Source organism: Mustela nivalis (assembly GCF_964662115.1).
Source record: "Mustela nivalis genome assembly, chromosome: 16".
In the NCBI taxonomy this organism is placed as follows: domain Eukaryota; kingdom Metazoa; phylum Chordata; class Mammalia; order Carnivora; family Mustelidae; genus Mustela; species Mustela nivalis.
The window spans coordinates 68114424-68128577 of NC_139035.1; the positions used below are offsets into that span (position 1 = coordinate 68114424).

Here is a 14154-nt window from a genome sequence, read left to right on the forward strand (position 1 = left end):
GAGACCCTCCTGAGAAAGCATCAGAGGGAGCCTGACCGAGGCCGAGCTGGGCAGAGGGTCACGGACCGGAGACAGGCCCGGCACGCCGCTTACCGGCCGCGCCCCTGGGCAGCCACTCCTTCCCCAGCTGTAAATCGGGGTCCCGGCGCCTACCTAGCCAGGCTGTTGGGGGACCGGAAAGACCCTGGCCCGGGAAGAGCTCGGGAAGGTCGCTACCGACCTGCACCCCCGGACTCAAAGGGGACATGGAGCCCCCCTGGGCGCGCCCCCACGGAGACAAGCGGCCCGGATGGGCAGGACGCGTCTCCAGACGCCCCGAGCTGCACGTGCCCGCCGCCGCCGCCGACCAGGGGAACGAGGAGCCCGGGCCGGGGGTCCGCAGCCCGCCCCCGGCAGAGCGCAGCTCCTCTCAGCGCGGGGGGCAGGGGGTGGCCACCCGGCCGGCCGGCGCGCTGCGTGGCGGGCAGAGCTCTCCGGGCCCCGCCGCAGGCCAAGCCGGGGCCCCGGGGCGCAGGAGGCCGGCCGGGCCTCGTGACAGCGCCCCCAGCGAGGGCCAGGGCCACTGCGAGGGGCCGCGGCCGCCGCCCAGGCCCCGCAGCGGTCGCTCAGGCCGGCGGAAGCGCCCAGGCCCCGAGGGAAGCCCACGCGGCCCCCAGGCTCGTCCCCGCCCGCGGGGCTCACGCGGCGGAGGGTCAGCGGCCGAGCACGCCGCGGTCGGCACGGACCGGACCCCGCCCCGGCGTCTCCGCTCAGCCGCCCGCAGTCGCTCGGGGCGGGCGCAGCGCGCACCGCGGCCCAGAGCCTCCGTGCAGGCGGGGAAACTGAGGCTCAGAGGGCGCGGGACGAGCCCAAGGTCACGCGGCCGGCGGCCAGCGGGGCGGTGGCCAGCCTGCAGGCGCCCCCGTGGCCGCCCCCGAGCGGTCGCCCCGCCGGCCGCCGCAGCCGCCACGCGGTCCCCACGGGCGCCGGGAGGCCCCCACGCGCGCGCAGGCTCGGGCGGGACACGCACGCCGGGGCAGGAGGCGGGGTCCGCGCGGGGACGGGGAGGGGCGCCTGGGCGCACGCGGCGCCCGGACACGTGACAGGGGAGCGACGCAGGGCCGACGGGAGCGCGCGCGCACGACGTGCGTAAGCACGCGCCCAGGCCGCGAGAGCGCCGGGCCCGAAGCCCCTAGGTCACGTGCGGAGGGCGGCGGGCGAGCGCCAGGGGGCGGGCGAGAGGGAGAGGTCACGTGAGGGAGGCCGGCGCCGCGCGGTCACGTGAGGGGCGGGGCGGGCCGCCGAAGCGGAGGGGGAGGGGCGCGCGGCTTCCGGCGGCTGGGGGCCGGCGAGCGGGGGGGCCCCGTCCCGGAGGCGGCGGCGGCGCCATCTTGGCGAAGGGGGGATCAGGAAGTGCGGACCGCGGCGGCGGCGGCGGCGGCGGCGGCGGCGGCGGAGCCCGAGCGGAGGCCGGAGGCTCCCGGCCCGCCGGCCCCGGAGCGGAGCGGAGCGGAGGATGCAGCAGCCGCAGCCGCAGGGGCAGCAGCAGCCGGGGCCGGGGCAGCAGCTGGGGGGCCAGGGGGCGGCGCCGGGGGCCGGGGGCGGCCCGGGGGGGGGCCCGGGGCCGGGGCCCTGCCTGAGGCGGGAGCTGAAGCTGCTCGAGTCCATCTTCCACCGCGGCCACGAGCGCTTCCGCATTGCCAGCGCCTGCCTGGACGAGCTGAGCTGCGAGTTCCTGCTGGCCGGGGCTGGAGGGGCCGGGGCGGGGGCCGCGCCCGGACCGCATCTGCCCCCGCGGGGGCCGGTGCCCGGGGATCCCGTCCGCATCCACTGCAACATCACGGTGAGGACCCCTCGGCGCGCCCGTGCGGGGCCCCTTGTCCGGGACTCGGGACCGCCCCGCACAGCTTCGTGCTCTCCGAGGACCCGGGAGGCCCAGGGCCCCCCCCCACCCCGTCTCGGGGCTCGGCCCGGTCCCCGCGGGCTCCACTTGCTGCCGCCGCTGGAGCTTGGGTCGTGCGCCCGGAGTCGGCCACGGACCCTTGGTGGCGAGGGGCGCCCGACATATGGCGCCTCGACTGGCCCCTTCCGCTCACCCGCATCCGAGGGTCGTGATCTGGGCCCTCGCGACTTTGCCTTGCCGCCTGCGAAGGCCCCTTTCTTCCCCCGCTGTCATCGCGGGGCTCCAGGCCTCTGCCCTGAGCTCAGCCGCAGGGACCTCCCTGGCCTGGAGGCCCGCACGATTCAGGGATGCCCCCTGGTCGCTCCTACCTTTGACTTAGGCCGTTGCCACCTGTGGGATCCCTGCCCGGGCACCTCTCAGGAGACCCCCTTTGCCCCCCAAATATGACCAAGTGGAGATCCGCAGGTCATGGACTCTTTTTTTTTTTTTTTTTTCTCCCTTGGTTCCCCTTCTGTTCCAGCGTAACCTCCAACTCTCCTCCTCTTGCCTCAGCTGGTGGCAGATCTGCCACTCCGCTCCTGGGCCCTGGGGGATCTCCATTTGCCCTGGGTGGTTGCCTTTCCTGGTGATGAGGTGGGAAGACCATCCCCTTGGTTCTGAGCGGTAATGGCCCCTTTTCTCCCCAGTGAACATCAAGCCGTCCTAGGCTTGCTCATCTAGGAGACACCCTACGTGTCCCCTGCCTGTGCACGCTCAGATGCCTCTGGAGGAGGGTCAGCAAGTGATAACCTGGGGAGGTTTTTCACTGCTCCACATGGGTTGATACTGGTTGATCTTATCTGCCGTGGTAGTGTCCTTCCTGCCAGGGGTGCTAGGGAGCCAGGGGGCAGGTGGGCTGACTGCAGCCTGGAGTGGTCTGGGTACCAGGGGGTGTGATTGCAGTTTACGTGGTTCTTCTTTTCTGTCTCTCTCCCTCCATCAAACCAGGTCAAGGTGTATGGCAAGCCTGGGCCTGGGTTGGACGGTGCCCCACCAAAACGCGTGTCCCATTTCTTCCTTCCTCCACTTTTTTTGCACTGAAAAGTTGAGATTGAAGGACTGGTTGAAGACTTGATCATCTTTTTTGTAATCGGTTTTTCTAGCATCAAGAGTTAGCGCCGCGACGGGGCTAAGTCCCCCAGTGGAAAGTGGCTAGGTTTCCCTGATGTGGGTGGAAGCCCCAGGAGCTGACTTCTCTTCCTATATTGGACTTCAGCTTCTGGAGAGTAGGTTTGCCCCCTTCTAGCGGCCAGAGGCCATCCCCTGGCTTTGTGCTTGGAAGGAAGTTCCGTGAGGAGGTTCTCCAGCAGACTCCCCGCGGCCCCTGCAAGGGAGACTCAGCCTGACCTGGGCCTCTGGGTCTGGGCAGCGGGGGAGTCTGGTCAGGCTGCATCTGGCACCGTGGCTCAGGAATGCCGGGAATGCTCGCAGCGTAGGCTTCTTCCCGCCCGCCGTGCGGAGCCCTGCAGCCTGCGCTGGGCGGAGAGGGTGGCACGCTCCCAGGGGAGTATGGGGAGCACCGGCCTTCCAGGGCGGCTGCTGGGGGTGACCCGGCTGGGGAAGAGTCTTCCTGCTGCTTTCTTCTAGGTTCAGGAGACGCGATCTAGTTTGCGTGTCTCCTTCCCCAGCTAAAGTGAAAGTGATCTGGAACCTTCGCTTTTTTCCACATTAGTGTGGCTGTGATGAGGGGACCCCTTCCTGAACGGACCCTGGGATTTGAGGAGCGGCGGGGCTGGAGGGCTCTGTGTGGGGAGTGGGAGAGCCCGCCTCGGCAGCAGCGCTGTGCACAGGAGACCCCCCTCACTGTGGGCAGCGTGGCTGCGCGGTCTCCGAGAAGAGAGAAAAGCCTTCAGGCTTTTTGGAAAGGGCCCCCTGGGGGATGACCTCTGGTCTGGGGTTGGTTGGGAGGGTGTTTCAGTTGGATACCGAACTTCTGTTGGGGGCAGGAGGGGCAGAGGGACGAGGAATGTTCTGGGGAGGAGGCAGGCAAACCGTAGCCCTTCCCAGGGTCTCCCGGCTCGACCACTGTCGCTGCTCTCTCCCCTCAGGAGTCCTACCCTGCTGTGCCCCCCATCTGGTCAGTGGAGTCCGATGACCCGAACTTGGCCGCCGTCTTGGAGAGGCTGGTGGACATCAAGAAAGGGAATACTCTGGTGAGATGCCAGGGTGCCAGGCGGGGGGCTCTTTCTTGCTGGGAGGCCCCTGTTACGGAGACGCCCTGTGACAGGGAGATGGACCTGGAAAGGGCACCCCTGGGGGCAGACTCCTCAGGAAGTGCTCTCTGAAGCTGGAGGGAGAGCCTTGCGCCCAACCCGGCACGGGTCCCATGAAGGCCCCCCACAGGCACCTGCTCCCCAGGATTCAGAGAACTCGGTACCGCGGGGGTGGGGGGACAGTTAGGAGCTCACACGCGCCCTGTGCGGAGCGGGCGGGGACGGGCGTTTGACCCCATCCGCACGGTCGCGACCCCAGCTGCTGCAGCACCTGAAGAGGATCATCTCCGACCTGTGTAAGCTCTACAATCTCCCTCAGCACCCGGACGTGGAGATGCTGGACCAGCCCCTGCCGGCGGAGCAGGTGAGCGGCCCCGCGGACAGCGCCCCCTGAGCACCCGCGCACGGACGCACACTTGCCCTGGGGCTCTCCCGGCCCTGCCAGACACGTACCGGGTCGTGGCTCTCGGTGCTCTGTCTCCCGGTGAGGCACTAGTGGCCTTGCCCGTCACGCCTACCCACGGGCAGTGTCTTCAGGTTGAGAGGAAGGGGCAGCAGTGGGTAGCCACTGGGGACCCAGGCCCCTCGCTGAGAACCAACAGCATGGCCTCAGTGTAGAGGCGAAAGGAGGGGTTCTTAGCCCCCTGGGCTGTGGCTTCTTTTCTGACCTGGCTGGTGGAGCGGTCGGGGTGTGCGGGCAGGCACCCCAACGCCAGACCCGGGGCTCTGACCGCTGCTCCCCCCCGCCCCCACAGTGCACGCAGGAGGACTTGTCTTCTGAAGATGAAGATGAGGAGATGCCTGAGGTAGGGGCGCCCCTCCCGGGCGGCGGCGGTAAGCAGCCCTTGCGGCTGGCCGTCCTGGCCCCCACTGTTGACGCGCTGCGGTCTAGACTGGGGAGGACTAAGCACAGACTTGGGACCCGGAGGAGCAGCCAGTGTTGGAGGAAACAGGCCTGCCCCCATCCCCCGCGCCTTTGAGCCACGGGGTCAGCAGGACGGCTTCGGGGCTTTGCCGTGGGGCCCACACGCACCTGTGTCCTGCTGGGGAGCTTCGCCGTGTCTCCCTGGGCTGAGGCTCTCTCGCCTATGGGCCGGGACCGCAGCAGCTCCTGCGCGGGCCCCGCTGCTGTGTGTTGGGTGCGCCGCGCAGTGGGCGGCAAGTGCAGAACCCCCTGACCCGGTCTCCGCAGTCACGGGCCGTTGCACAGTGGTCAGCAGCTGAGCTTCGGGGCCTGTGGAGCATCGGGTCGTAGCTCCGCTGTCGCCATGGGCGCCGGGGAGCCTCCCTGGCCGCCGCCCTCTGGTCTGGGCAGGGGGGGCTGACGACCGTGCAGCGGTGTGGGGACGGGGAGAAGTGGGCGAGGACAGCACCCGGCACGCGGTGGGCATTCTGGGGAGGGCGGCCGCTGGGGCGACAACGGGCTGGTGGTCACCATGTCCTGCTGGGTGAGCTGCTCGCTCCGTGGCCTTGGGGTCACAGCTTCTGCACAGGGCGGGCAGGCAGCCTGTGTGTCTCCCCACCCGGAGCGGGGCGAGGGGCTCGTTCCATTGTTGACCTCACCCCTCCCTCGTTACCGTGTCAGCAGCCTGGCCCAGCCCTCTCACCGGCAGGGCGGGCGGGAGACTTCTGACCCGATCTTGGCTGGAGGTGCAGCCCTGAGAACTCCCGGGAGCCCTAGGGACCCAGTGAGATGTGAGCTTCGAGTCACAGTGCCAGGCAGAGTCATTCTAGGACTCATGGAGAAACTGTCGCTGCCAAGGGAGGGTTTGAGGGACAGCTGCAGCAGGGTCCTTCTAGGGAACGAGACAGCTGCGTCTCTGCCTGCCTCCCCGGGTCCTTAGTGGTTCTGCCGCCCGAGACCTTCAGATCGAGGAGGGAGTAGGGCTGGGACCCGCTCCAGCCATGGAGGGTGCGGTGGTCCCCAGCCAGATGGACCCGCTGCTGTTCCGTCTCCCATGGCTCAGGACGCGATGGGACGGGACGGGACAGGGAGAAGGGTGGCCCCTGCACAACTTGTGCCGGTTCTTTCCTTTCTACCGCCCTGCCCCACGCCGCTCCAGGACACAGAGGACCTGGATCACTATGAGATGAAGGAGGAGGAGCCAGCCGAGGGCAAGAAATCCGAAGATGACGGCATCGGGAAGGAAAACTTGGCCATCCTGGAGAAGATTAAGAAGAACCAGAGGCAAGATTACTTAAACGTACGTGCCTTCCCCGGGAGAGGGGGCTGGGGGGCTGCAGGGTCTGCGCCGGCCCCGTGCGGGCCGTGCGGACGCGTCTCCAGCACGTGCTCTCCCGTGCAGGGCGCGGTGTCCGGCTCGGTGCAGGCCACGGACCGGCTCATGAAGGAGCTCAGGGACATTTACCGCTCACAGAGTTTCAAAGGCGGTGAGTGTGTGTCCCAGGGCCCCCGAGAAGTGCTGGGGTACGCGGGGGCTACGGGAGCTTTTCGGCCCACAAATCTGGCACCTCCGGTCCACGGCTCAGGTCATGTGCGTGTCCGCCTGGGGTGGACCTGGAGCCTCGGACCTCCATTCTGTCGGCCTGGGAGGGGCTGCGTCCAGCCTTCCTGACGACGCGGTGGTCTTCCCTCTTCCCAGGAAACTATGCAGTCGAACTCGTGAATGACAGTCTGTACGACTGGAACGTGAAACTCCTCAAGTGAGTGCGGGCGGGCAGCGGCCCGGGGGGACAGAGCCGTGTCTGGGCTCCCGGGCGGGGCCCAGCGTCTGAGCGCGCACTCCTTGCTTCCCAGAGTCGACCAGGACAGCGCTTTGCACAACGATCTCCAGATCCTCAAAGAGAAGGAAGGAGCGGACTTCATTCTCCTCAACTTTTCCTTCAAAGTAAGACTTCCCTTGGCAGCCCCTGCATCGGCCGGGCACCATCCTCGTCTGGGGCGGGCAGGCCTGGGGGCGCGCCGCTCCCTGACAGCGTCTCCCTCTCGCTCGCAGGATAACTTCCCCTTCGACCCGCCGTTTGTCAGGGTTGTGTCTCCCGTTCTTTCCGGAGGGTGAGTGGCTCGGCGGGGGTGCGGGGGCACGAGGTGCAGGGCTGCGGCCGGCTGCAGCCGCCTGACGGACCCTCGTCTGCAGGTACGTTCTGGGCGGAGGTGCCATCTGCATGGAGCTCCTCACCAAACAGGTGAGCCGGGGCCCTGGCCGGGCCGGGCCTGCACCCGCTGGTGCCTCTGAAAAGCCTCCTGACCCGTCCTCTTCCCCCCGTCCCCAGGGCTGGAGCAGCGCCTACTCCATCGAGTCCGTGATCATGCAGATCTGCGCCACGCTGGTGAAGGGAAAGGCACGCGTGCAGTTCGGAGCCAACAAGGTGAGGATCCGGGCCGCCGGGTGAGGCCTCTGGCTGGCGCCCTGCTGAGCGGGCCTGGGAGCCGGGGACGCCGGGGTCCACGGAGCGCCAGGCCGGGGCAGGGGTCTCTGGCCCGCTGCGTTGATGGTGGCCTCCTGTCCTAGTCCCAGTACAGCCTGACGAGAGCACAGCAGTCCTACAAGTCCCTGGTGCAGATCCACGAGAAGAACGGTGAGCCGCGGCCAGGGCCCTGGGTCATCTCCTCTTGCCAAAGAGCAAGAACCCCATCTTTGGCTCCTGTGCCTTCACTCCCTGCGAGCACCGCGCCCGCCCTGTCCTCCCGAGAGGGGCTGGCGGTGCTGCCTTCCACTCCCTCCGTTCCCAGAGGAGCAGCGCCTGCCCGTCCTTGGCAGGGCTCGGTGCTGCCCTCCGCCCGACCACCTTTCCAGAAAGCTCGTGTCACGGTGTCCTCTCACGGCGGGCAGGTTCCCAGTCCCCACGCTGGGAACCCTTGCTGGGATCTTCTCACCCATGACCCTGGAGGTGCCCTCGGGGACAGGGCTGGGAGGGCAGGCTCGGGTCTACGCCGGGTCACTGTCCCTGGCTTTTCTCTGCAGGCTGGTACACACCCCCCAAGGAAGATGGCTAAAGCCGGAGAGCGCCCCTCCCTCCTCCCCAGGCGCCACTGGACCAGTTCCCTTTGAATGCTGTATTCGGACCTCGCGCCGCCTCTGTGGTCCCCTCCCTCGTTTTTCCTGGACGTGATAGCTCTGCCCTAACGCAGGACAGCGATGGCTATTCTAAGCGCTAAGGAAAACAGCAGACACAGACCCGTTTCAAGTACTCCAGACTGACTGACAGACCAACGACCACCTGGCTGGAACCCCTGCTCGCAGGCATTCTTCTGAAAGAGACTTTCGAGCCTCCTTCTATTGCTGGAAACTCAGCCGTGCTCCAGACTAGAGCCTCCTTACCTATGCTATGGATTTTTAATTTATTTTCTCTTATTTCATGTACACTGCTTTTTTTGGTTACAGTGTATGACGGATGTGTATGAAAAATGTATCTTTGGGAAAACAATTACAGTTTGTTAATTTGAAGATGCTGGTCTTGACTCCTCTTTCTCTCTCTTCCACCTCCCGCCCCCCCTCCCCCGCTGTCTGGGCGGTGGGGGAGGGGCAGGGCCCGGCGGCCGGAGGAGAGGCTGCAGTTTGCTGCGGAGGCTGCGGCTCGCCCCCAGGTTCCTCCCGGAGGCCCCCCTGGAGCGACCAGCACTTGTCCCCTCGGAACGCAGAGCCTGCCCGCCGAGCCACGACAGGGCAGGCTGCACGGACGCTTCACGCTCACGGCGACTGTTCCTACTAGTCACAGATGTTTCCAAATTTCTAAGAGAGTGAGGATGGAGTCTGGAGAGGCCGCTTCCGAGAGTTGCTTCAAAGTGAATGGAGGGGTGGGGGGTGCTGCCCGGCTCCCCGGCTCCCCTGCCTCGGACAGGCCTGCCCTGGCCCAGACTGACGGCTCGGACCTCTCCATCAGGCTCACACAGGAAGATGGGCAGAACTCCGAAGCAGGTTGTCTGGCCCGGAGAATTGGGGGTTCTTTGAAGCTGCTGGCCTGAGGTGGGTCCTGCTGGGAAGGTTCGCTCCAGGGGCTCATTCCGGGCCCCCGGGGCCTCACCCTGGTTCTGGGAACTGCTGGTCAGGGGAAGGGGGGGTGGGGAGGCTGTGCGGTGCTGTGTGGACCTGTGGGGGACACTGCCTGCCACCCAGCCCGTGAGCCTGCCCCTGGGCTGTCCGCCTGGGGGCTGGGGGCTGGGCCGAGCGAGGCCGGTGTAGGCTGGCGTGGGGGAGCCCGGGCTGAGGACCACGGGCCTGTGGGACACCAACACTGTCCTGCTTTGTCGGAGACCCTGGCCATTCCCCTCCCACTCCTGTTCCCTTGGGGACTGTAAGTGTCGCTGCTTCGGGTGCAGGGAGAGGCTGCCAGCTCTGCCCCGTGCTGCTCCTGCTCTGCCCACACCACCTGCCACAGGTGCTAATGCCCATGGAGGCCGAGATCAAGAGGGGCCCCGGGGAAACACTCCTTAGAGCTGGAATCTGGGTCTTGAGGCCTCTGTGGCTTTGTTCTGAACTTTCACCAGCCCTGGCTGGGATGTAGTTGGTGTTTTTAGTAATGTGTACTGTGAGCTGTTCTCTGTACAATGTATTTTGTAATGTATTTTCTCATCTACCAAAGGATGAAACAAATAAAATTATTTAAATAGTTTGGCTCTGATACAATTTTTTTTTTACATTTATTTACTTGACTTATCACACCCAATGAGGGGCTCGAGCTCACGACCCCAAGACCCGGAGTCACACCCTCCACGGACAGAGCCAGCCGGCCGCCCCCGACAACAACTGAAGGACCGGGGGGTCCGCGTCCACTGGCGTGAAGGGAGGCGCCCGCTCGCGGGAGCAGAGCACCGAGCGGGAGAGAACCCTCCACCTTTCCCATCAGACATGACGACCCGCACGAGGGATTGTAACGATGCTCCTAAGCACAAGAAGCTTCGAAACACCCTGAATCAATGTTCTCTGCACGTGCCCCGGGTCGCCGTGTGACCCCTCAAGGTGGGGTTCGCAGCAGGCGGGGCGGGGTTCGCAGCAGGCAGCAGCCTCTGACCCACCACAGCGGGTCCGCAGGAGGAGCTGCGAGGGCGGCTACACAGGAGCGACACCCCAACCCCTGAAACCTGCCATTGTTCATTCCGTAAGGTGACAGCTTGGTGCAAGGCTCCGGATTCTCGCCTGGAACGCCAGGAAAACCAAACGTGGGCCCCTCCGTTTTCCGGAATCTCAGGGCAACTTCTCGTCGTGCTCCAGGGGCGCCCAGAAGAGACGTGGGGAGGACCCACAAGCTACCTCTGGCTCCGACCTCATGGAAGCTTCCTGGGTGTGGCACAGGCGCTCAGGCTGAGCCGGGAACCTGAGACGCTGGGAGACCAGCCCTGAGAGGTGAGCTGGGGGTCAAGGCCAAATGGGAGTCAAAGCAATCCCGGCACTGGTGGCCTTCTCACCTCAAGGCCTCAAGAGCACACTGTGCTTAAGGACAAGGGACACAGAATGGGATGGAGAAGGGGCGTGCTGACCATCAAGACGTGTGACTTGAAGAGAGAGTCTCCGTGGGAAGGAAGCCCCGCCCCCTCACCCCCCATGACCTCAGCTTGTCTCTCGGGGGACCTCCAGGTCAAGGTGTGCCCTTGGGCCCAGGTGACCTGCCCCAGAGCGCCCAGGGCCGGAGGGACCGACAACCTTAGATACAGGCAGTTACCTCCAAGGTCCAAATACCAGGATGTGTGGGGTGACCCAGCGGGAACTCCAAGTGTCTGCCCGGCACAGCAGGAAGGCTGGGTGGCTCCAGGTGAGGCCGCGGGGGAGAGGGGGGCAGCGGCGAACCCCGCAAGTCTGTGCCTGTCGCGGCGGGCTCCCGGGGGCGGGGGGGGGCTGACCCCAGATGTGGGCGTGGGAGGGGAGGGCAGGAAGAGCCGATCAAAGGAGGCCTCACTCTTGCGCCTGCCCTCCTGGCAGGGATCTGGGACTGCACACCGCCTGTGGGGCCTTCTGGGGCCCCGGCCTGTGCTCACTTACTCGGTGCTGAGCGCCCCTGCTGGAGGGCCCGAGGCTGGAAAGCAGAGAAGCCGGGAGCGAGCTGCTCCTCTGTGCGGGGAACGGGGCCAGGTGCCCTGCTCCGAGGCCTTCCCTTGCTCGGGCCCCCAACATGGGGCCGCTTGAATGCACGGAACCGGCCCCACAGAGTCGGCCCTCAGGCCCGTCCCTAGCTGTAAGCTCCTGTCACTTTTCTGAACCTCGATGTCCTCCTCCCTGAGGGGGGAAATTGTCAGTCTGCCTGACCTCTCAGAGCCCCCTCAACCTCCACACCAGAGTTGAGAGCCCCTGGCCTGCGGCAAGCACCCCGGCCCCTCGGCCTGTCTGGGAGCTGCTGTTCAGGACCTGGGGCTCCTCCATGCGCCCCCCGCCCCAAGCAGTCAGGTGCCTGGCCAGAGCTCCTGGGCCCTGGCCGCAGCCGGGCACTCCCCATGCTAGGCCGCGGGGCCCTCTGCATGCAGTGACCCAAGATGACCTCGGGGGGGCACCCTGCTGCCGAGGCCCTGGCCCTCCCCGTGGTGCTTTGGGGAGGGGCCTTTCCCTGTTCCTGCGTGCCCTCCCCCTGCCCTCCTAGCTCCCCGCACTCTCTCAACCCTTCCCACCCCACCGAACCCCAGACAAAAGGCGGAGCAGAGGAGAGGCCGCGCCCTCTCAAGGACGTGAAAACGCCCCGTGGTTTCCAGATCCTAGTTTTCTTCCATAACGGATTCCTTTCCCAGGGAAACTGAGCAAAACTGAACGTACGTGACAGGAAAGTGGCGGAGCTCTGGCCGAAGGCGGGGCGGGGGGGTGCTGTGCTCCCCGCTCTGTACCACAGACCGCAGACTTCGGGCAGCACCTGAGGCCCCGGGGCACAAAGCAAATGTGCAAGGGGCAGCTCCAAAAACTGGGAGAAGAGGAGACACTGAGAGGCACCCTGAGGCCTCTGCTGCCCCCTGCTGTCCCCTGCTGCCCCTCGGCTGTCCTCTGCTGCCCCCTGCTGTCCACTCTGCTGTCCCCTGCTGCCCCTCGCTGTCCACTCTGCTGTCCCCTGCTGTCCACTCTGCTGTCCCCTGGCTGTCCTGCCAGGCTGAAGCCCATCAAGTCTCAGAAGGGTGGAGGTTCACTCCCTTTCTCCAGCACAATAGGTTGAGTCGGGGGCGGGGGGGGGGGTGTTGGCTCAGAAGTCGTCCATCCAGCCTGCACAGGAACCGCGCAGGGAGGGGAGCCCACCGACCAAAGTCGCTGAGAATGACCACAGGCACCCACCCGGTCCAGTACCCAGCACCGGAGGGAGGAGAGGACGGTGCCGCCCCCGGGGTGGGCAGAGCACCCTCTACTGGACAGCCGGAAGGCAGTGCCTGGCGGAGCAGCTTCTCCCTTCTGGAGCACTAAGCAGCGGGATCTTGAGAGCGTTTGCTGCCGAGAACGCAGAGTTGGAAGGAGGGAGCAGAGAGGAGCGGCTCTGAGTCCAGGCTGCATGCCCAGGCCTGCCAGGCCTGCCCCTGTCCCAGGCCGGCCATCATCCCCCAGACAGCACCCTGCCGCAGGCTCGCCCAGGTAGGGCTACACGGTGCTCCTGGGGCCCCGTGCAGAGTCTGCGGGGGCCACAAAGGCCACGGGCCTCACCTCTGCACCACATCCCATGTCCATCCGTCTCTGGAGGCCGCCCAGAGCTGGTGCTGCAGATCTGCCGCAGGGAACCGAGCCAAGGCCACAGCCGGGGACTGGCCTCTGTTGTCACCAGGCTCACCCAGGAAGGCCCCATGAGAAGACCCCGAGCCCATGCTTCGGTGGTCTGATAGCCCAGAAGAAGGGGGTCTGGAGGACAATGCTGGACACAAGCAGCCCCACCTCCCCGCCAACACCGCAGGTGGTGACCAGCTCAGGGTTCGGAAGCATCAGGAGCAGCACAAGGAAGGAGCCTCTGGGGGAGAGCAGGCAACGGAGAGGGGGTCGAGCGCGGCAGGACAGTCCCTGGGAGCAGGAGGGCCAGGCCCCAGCCCCAGCAGATAGAGGGACAAGGGCCCTTGGTGACTGCCATGCTGGGGGCACAGGGCCAGGAGGGTGGGAAGGGGCGCGCCGGGCAGAAACGAGACACAGGGGGACTCTGAGCCAGCCACCGTGACCTGTGGGCTTCCGAAGGACGCGGGTGTGCATGTTGCGTGACCCAGGACACAGGTCTCAGCCCCAGTCACTGCCCCCAGGGCTAAGCACCAGCCAAACCTCCCCTGGGGCTCTGCTGCACGGGCGTCCCAGACCGGCCCTGGGCAGAACAGGGAACAGACGGGTTAAGTCTCCGTGAGTCCCAGCCTCACAGCCAGGGTCTGACCAAGGACTTCCGGAACACTCCCTGCCCCGCTTGCCAAGGACTGAGCCACCTGTGCTGTGGCCTTTGTCCCGCTGTCCTGGCTGCACCTCTTGAGAACCTCATCCACAAGAACCAGCAGAAGGCTGTCCTCCACATCACAGGCTCCCCGAAGTCACGGGAGTGTTAGGAGTGAGCCGTGTGCAAGCTGGAGAGCAGACGCTGGAGTCCAGGAGGCTCCTGGGCCACCGCGTGACCGCCGCACCCCTGCCCCCGCCAGGCCCCAGCCCCACCCTCAGCGGTAGGAGAGCGCAGGTGGTGAAACTGGTCCTTCCGTCCGGCAGCCTACAACCCCCACTGCGTTCAGACGCTCGGCCGGGTGGGTTTTCTGTAATGGAGAAGGCCTCCTGGAGCACAGACCCGTCCTACCGGAGGGGTCAACGTGGCACCAGCTGGACGCGTGCTGGGCCAGGGAGAGCAGGAGCTGGAAAGACGTGTCCTGGGAACAAGGGGCGGCTCAGAATCTCACCTGTGGTCTGGGGAGTCCTTGACCCAAAGCTTTCTCCAAAACCTAGAGCAAGAAAACGCATTGCTCGCCACCATGGTGTTTCGTTGGTTTGTACGGGGACTCACTCCGAGGAGCTCTGGAGATGGCACCGGCAGCCCCACCGCGGGACTAGGGCTGAGCTCCCTCCAGCCTCCCTCTGGGGGCTCCCACTCCCACGTCCCCTTTCTTGTCAGTGTCCTGAGCCAACCCAAGAAAGGCCATCCAGAAAT

At 66.1% G+C, this 14154-nt stretch overlaps 1 protein-coding gene and 1 long non-coding RNA gene across 3 annotated transcripts; one reads left to right on the plus strand and one right to left on the minus strand.

The window, feature by feature from the left end:
- The first annotated feature begins 1329 nt into the window (after positions 1 to 1329).
- UBE2Q1 (ubiquitin conjugating enzyme E2 Q1) lies at positions 1330 to 8543 on the plus strand. 2 transcript variants are annotated; one of them, XM_082703623.1, is made up of 13 exons: positions 1336 to 1822; positions 3970 to 4074; positions 4394 to 4498; positions 4890 to 4940; positions 6198 to 6338; positions 6441 to 6525; positions 6738 to 6798; positions 6893 to 6983; positions 7092 to 7150; positions 7233 to 7281; positions 7369 to 7464; positions 7608 to 7674; positions 8061 to 8543. In XM_082703623.1, the coding sequence occupies exons 1-13, from the start codon at positions 1496 to 1498 to the stop codon at positions 8090 to 8092; spliced, it is 1269 nt and encodes a 422-aa protein (XP_082559749.1). In that variant the 5' UTR covers positions 1336 to 1495; the 3' UTR covers positions 8093 to 8543. The 2 variants fall into 2 exon arrangements, with proteins under 2 accessions (XP_082559748.1, XP_082559749.1); XM_082703622.1 differs by having other exon boundaries at positions 1330 to 1822; positions 7233 to 7464.
- A 1169-nt stretch (positions 8544 to 9712) lies between these two features.
- Positions 9713 to 12035, minus strand: LOC309850162. Its single transcript, XR_014304121.1, has 2 exons — positions 10347 to 12035; positions 9713 to 10232 (listed from the first exon to the last, which is right to left on the minus strand). It is a non-coding gene; the product is annotated as an uncharacterized lncRNA (long non-coding RNA).
- Between the last annotated feature and the right edge of the window lie 2119 nt (positions 12036 to 14154).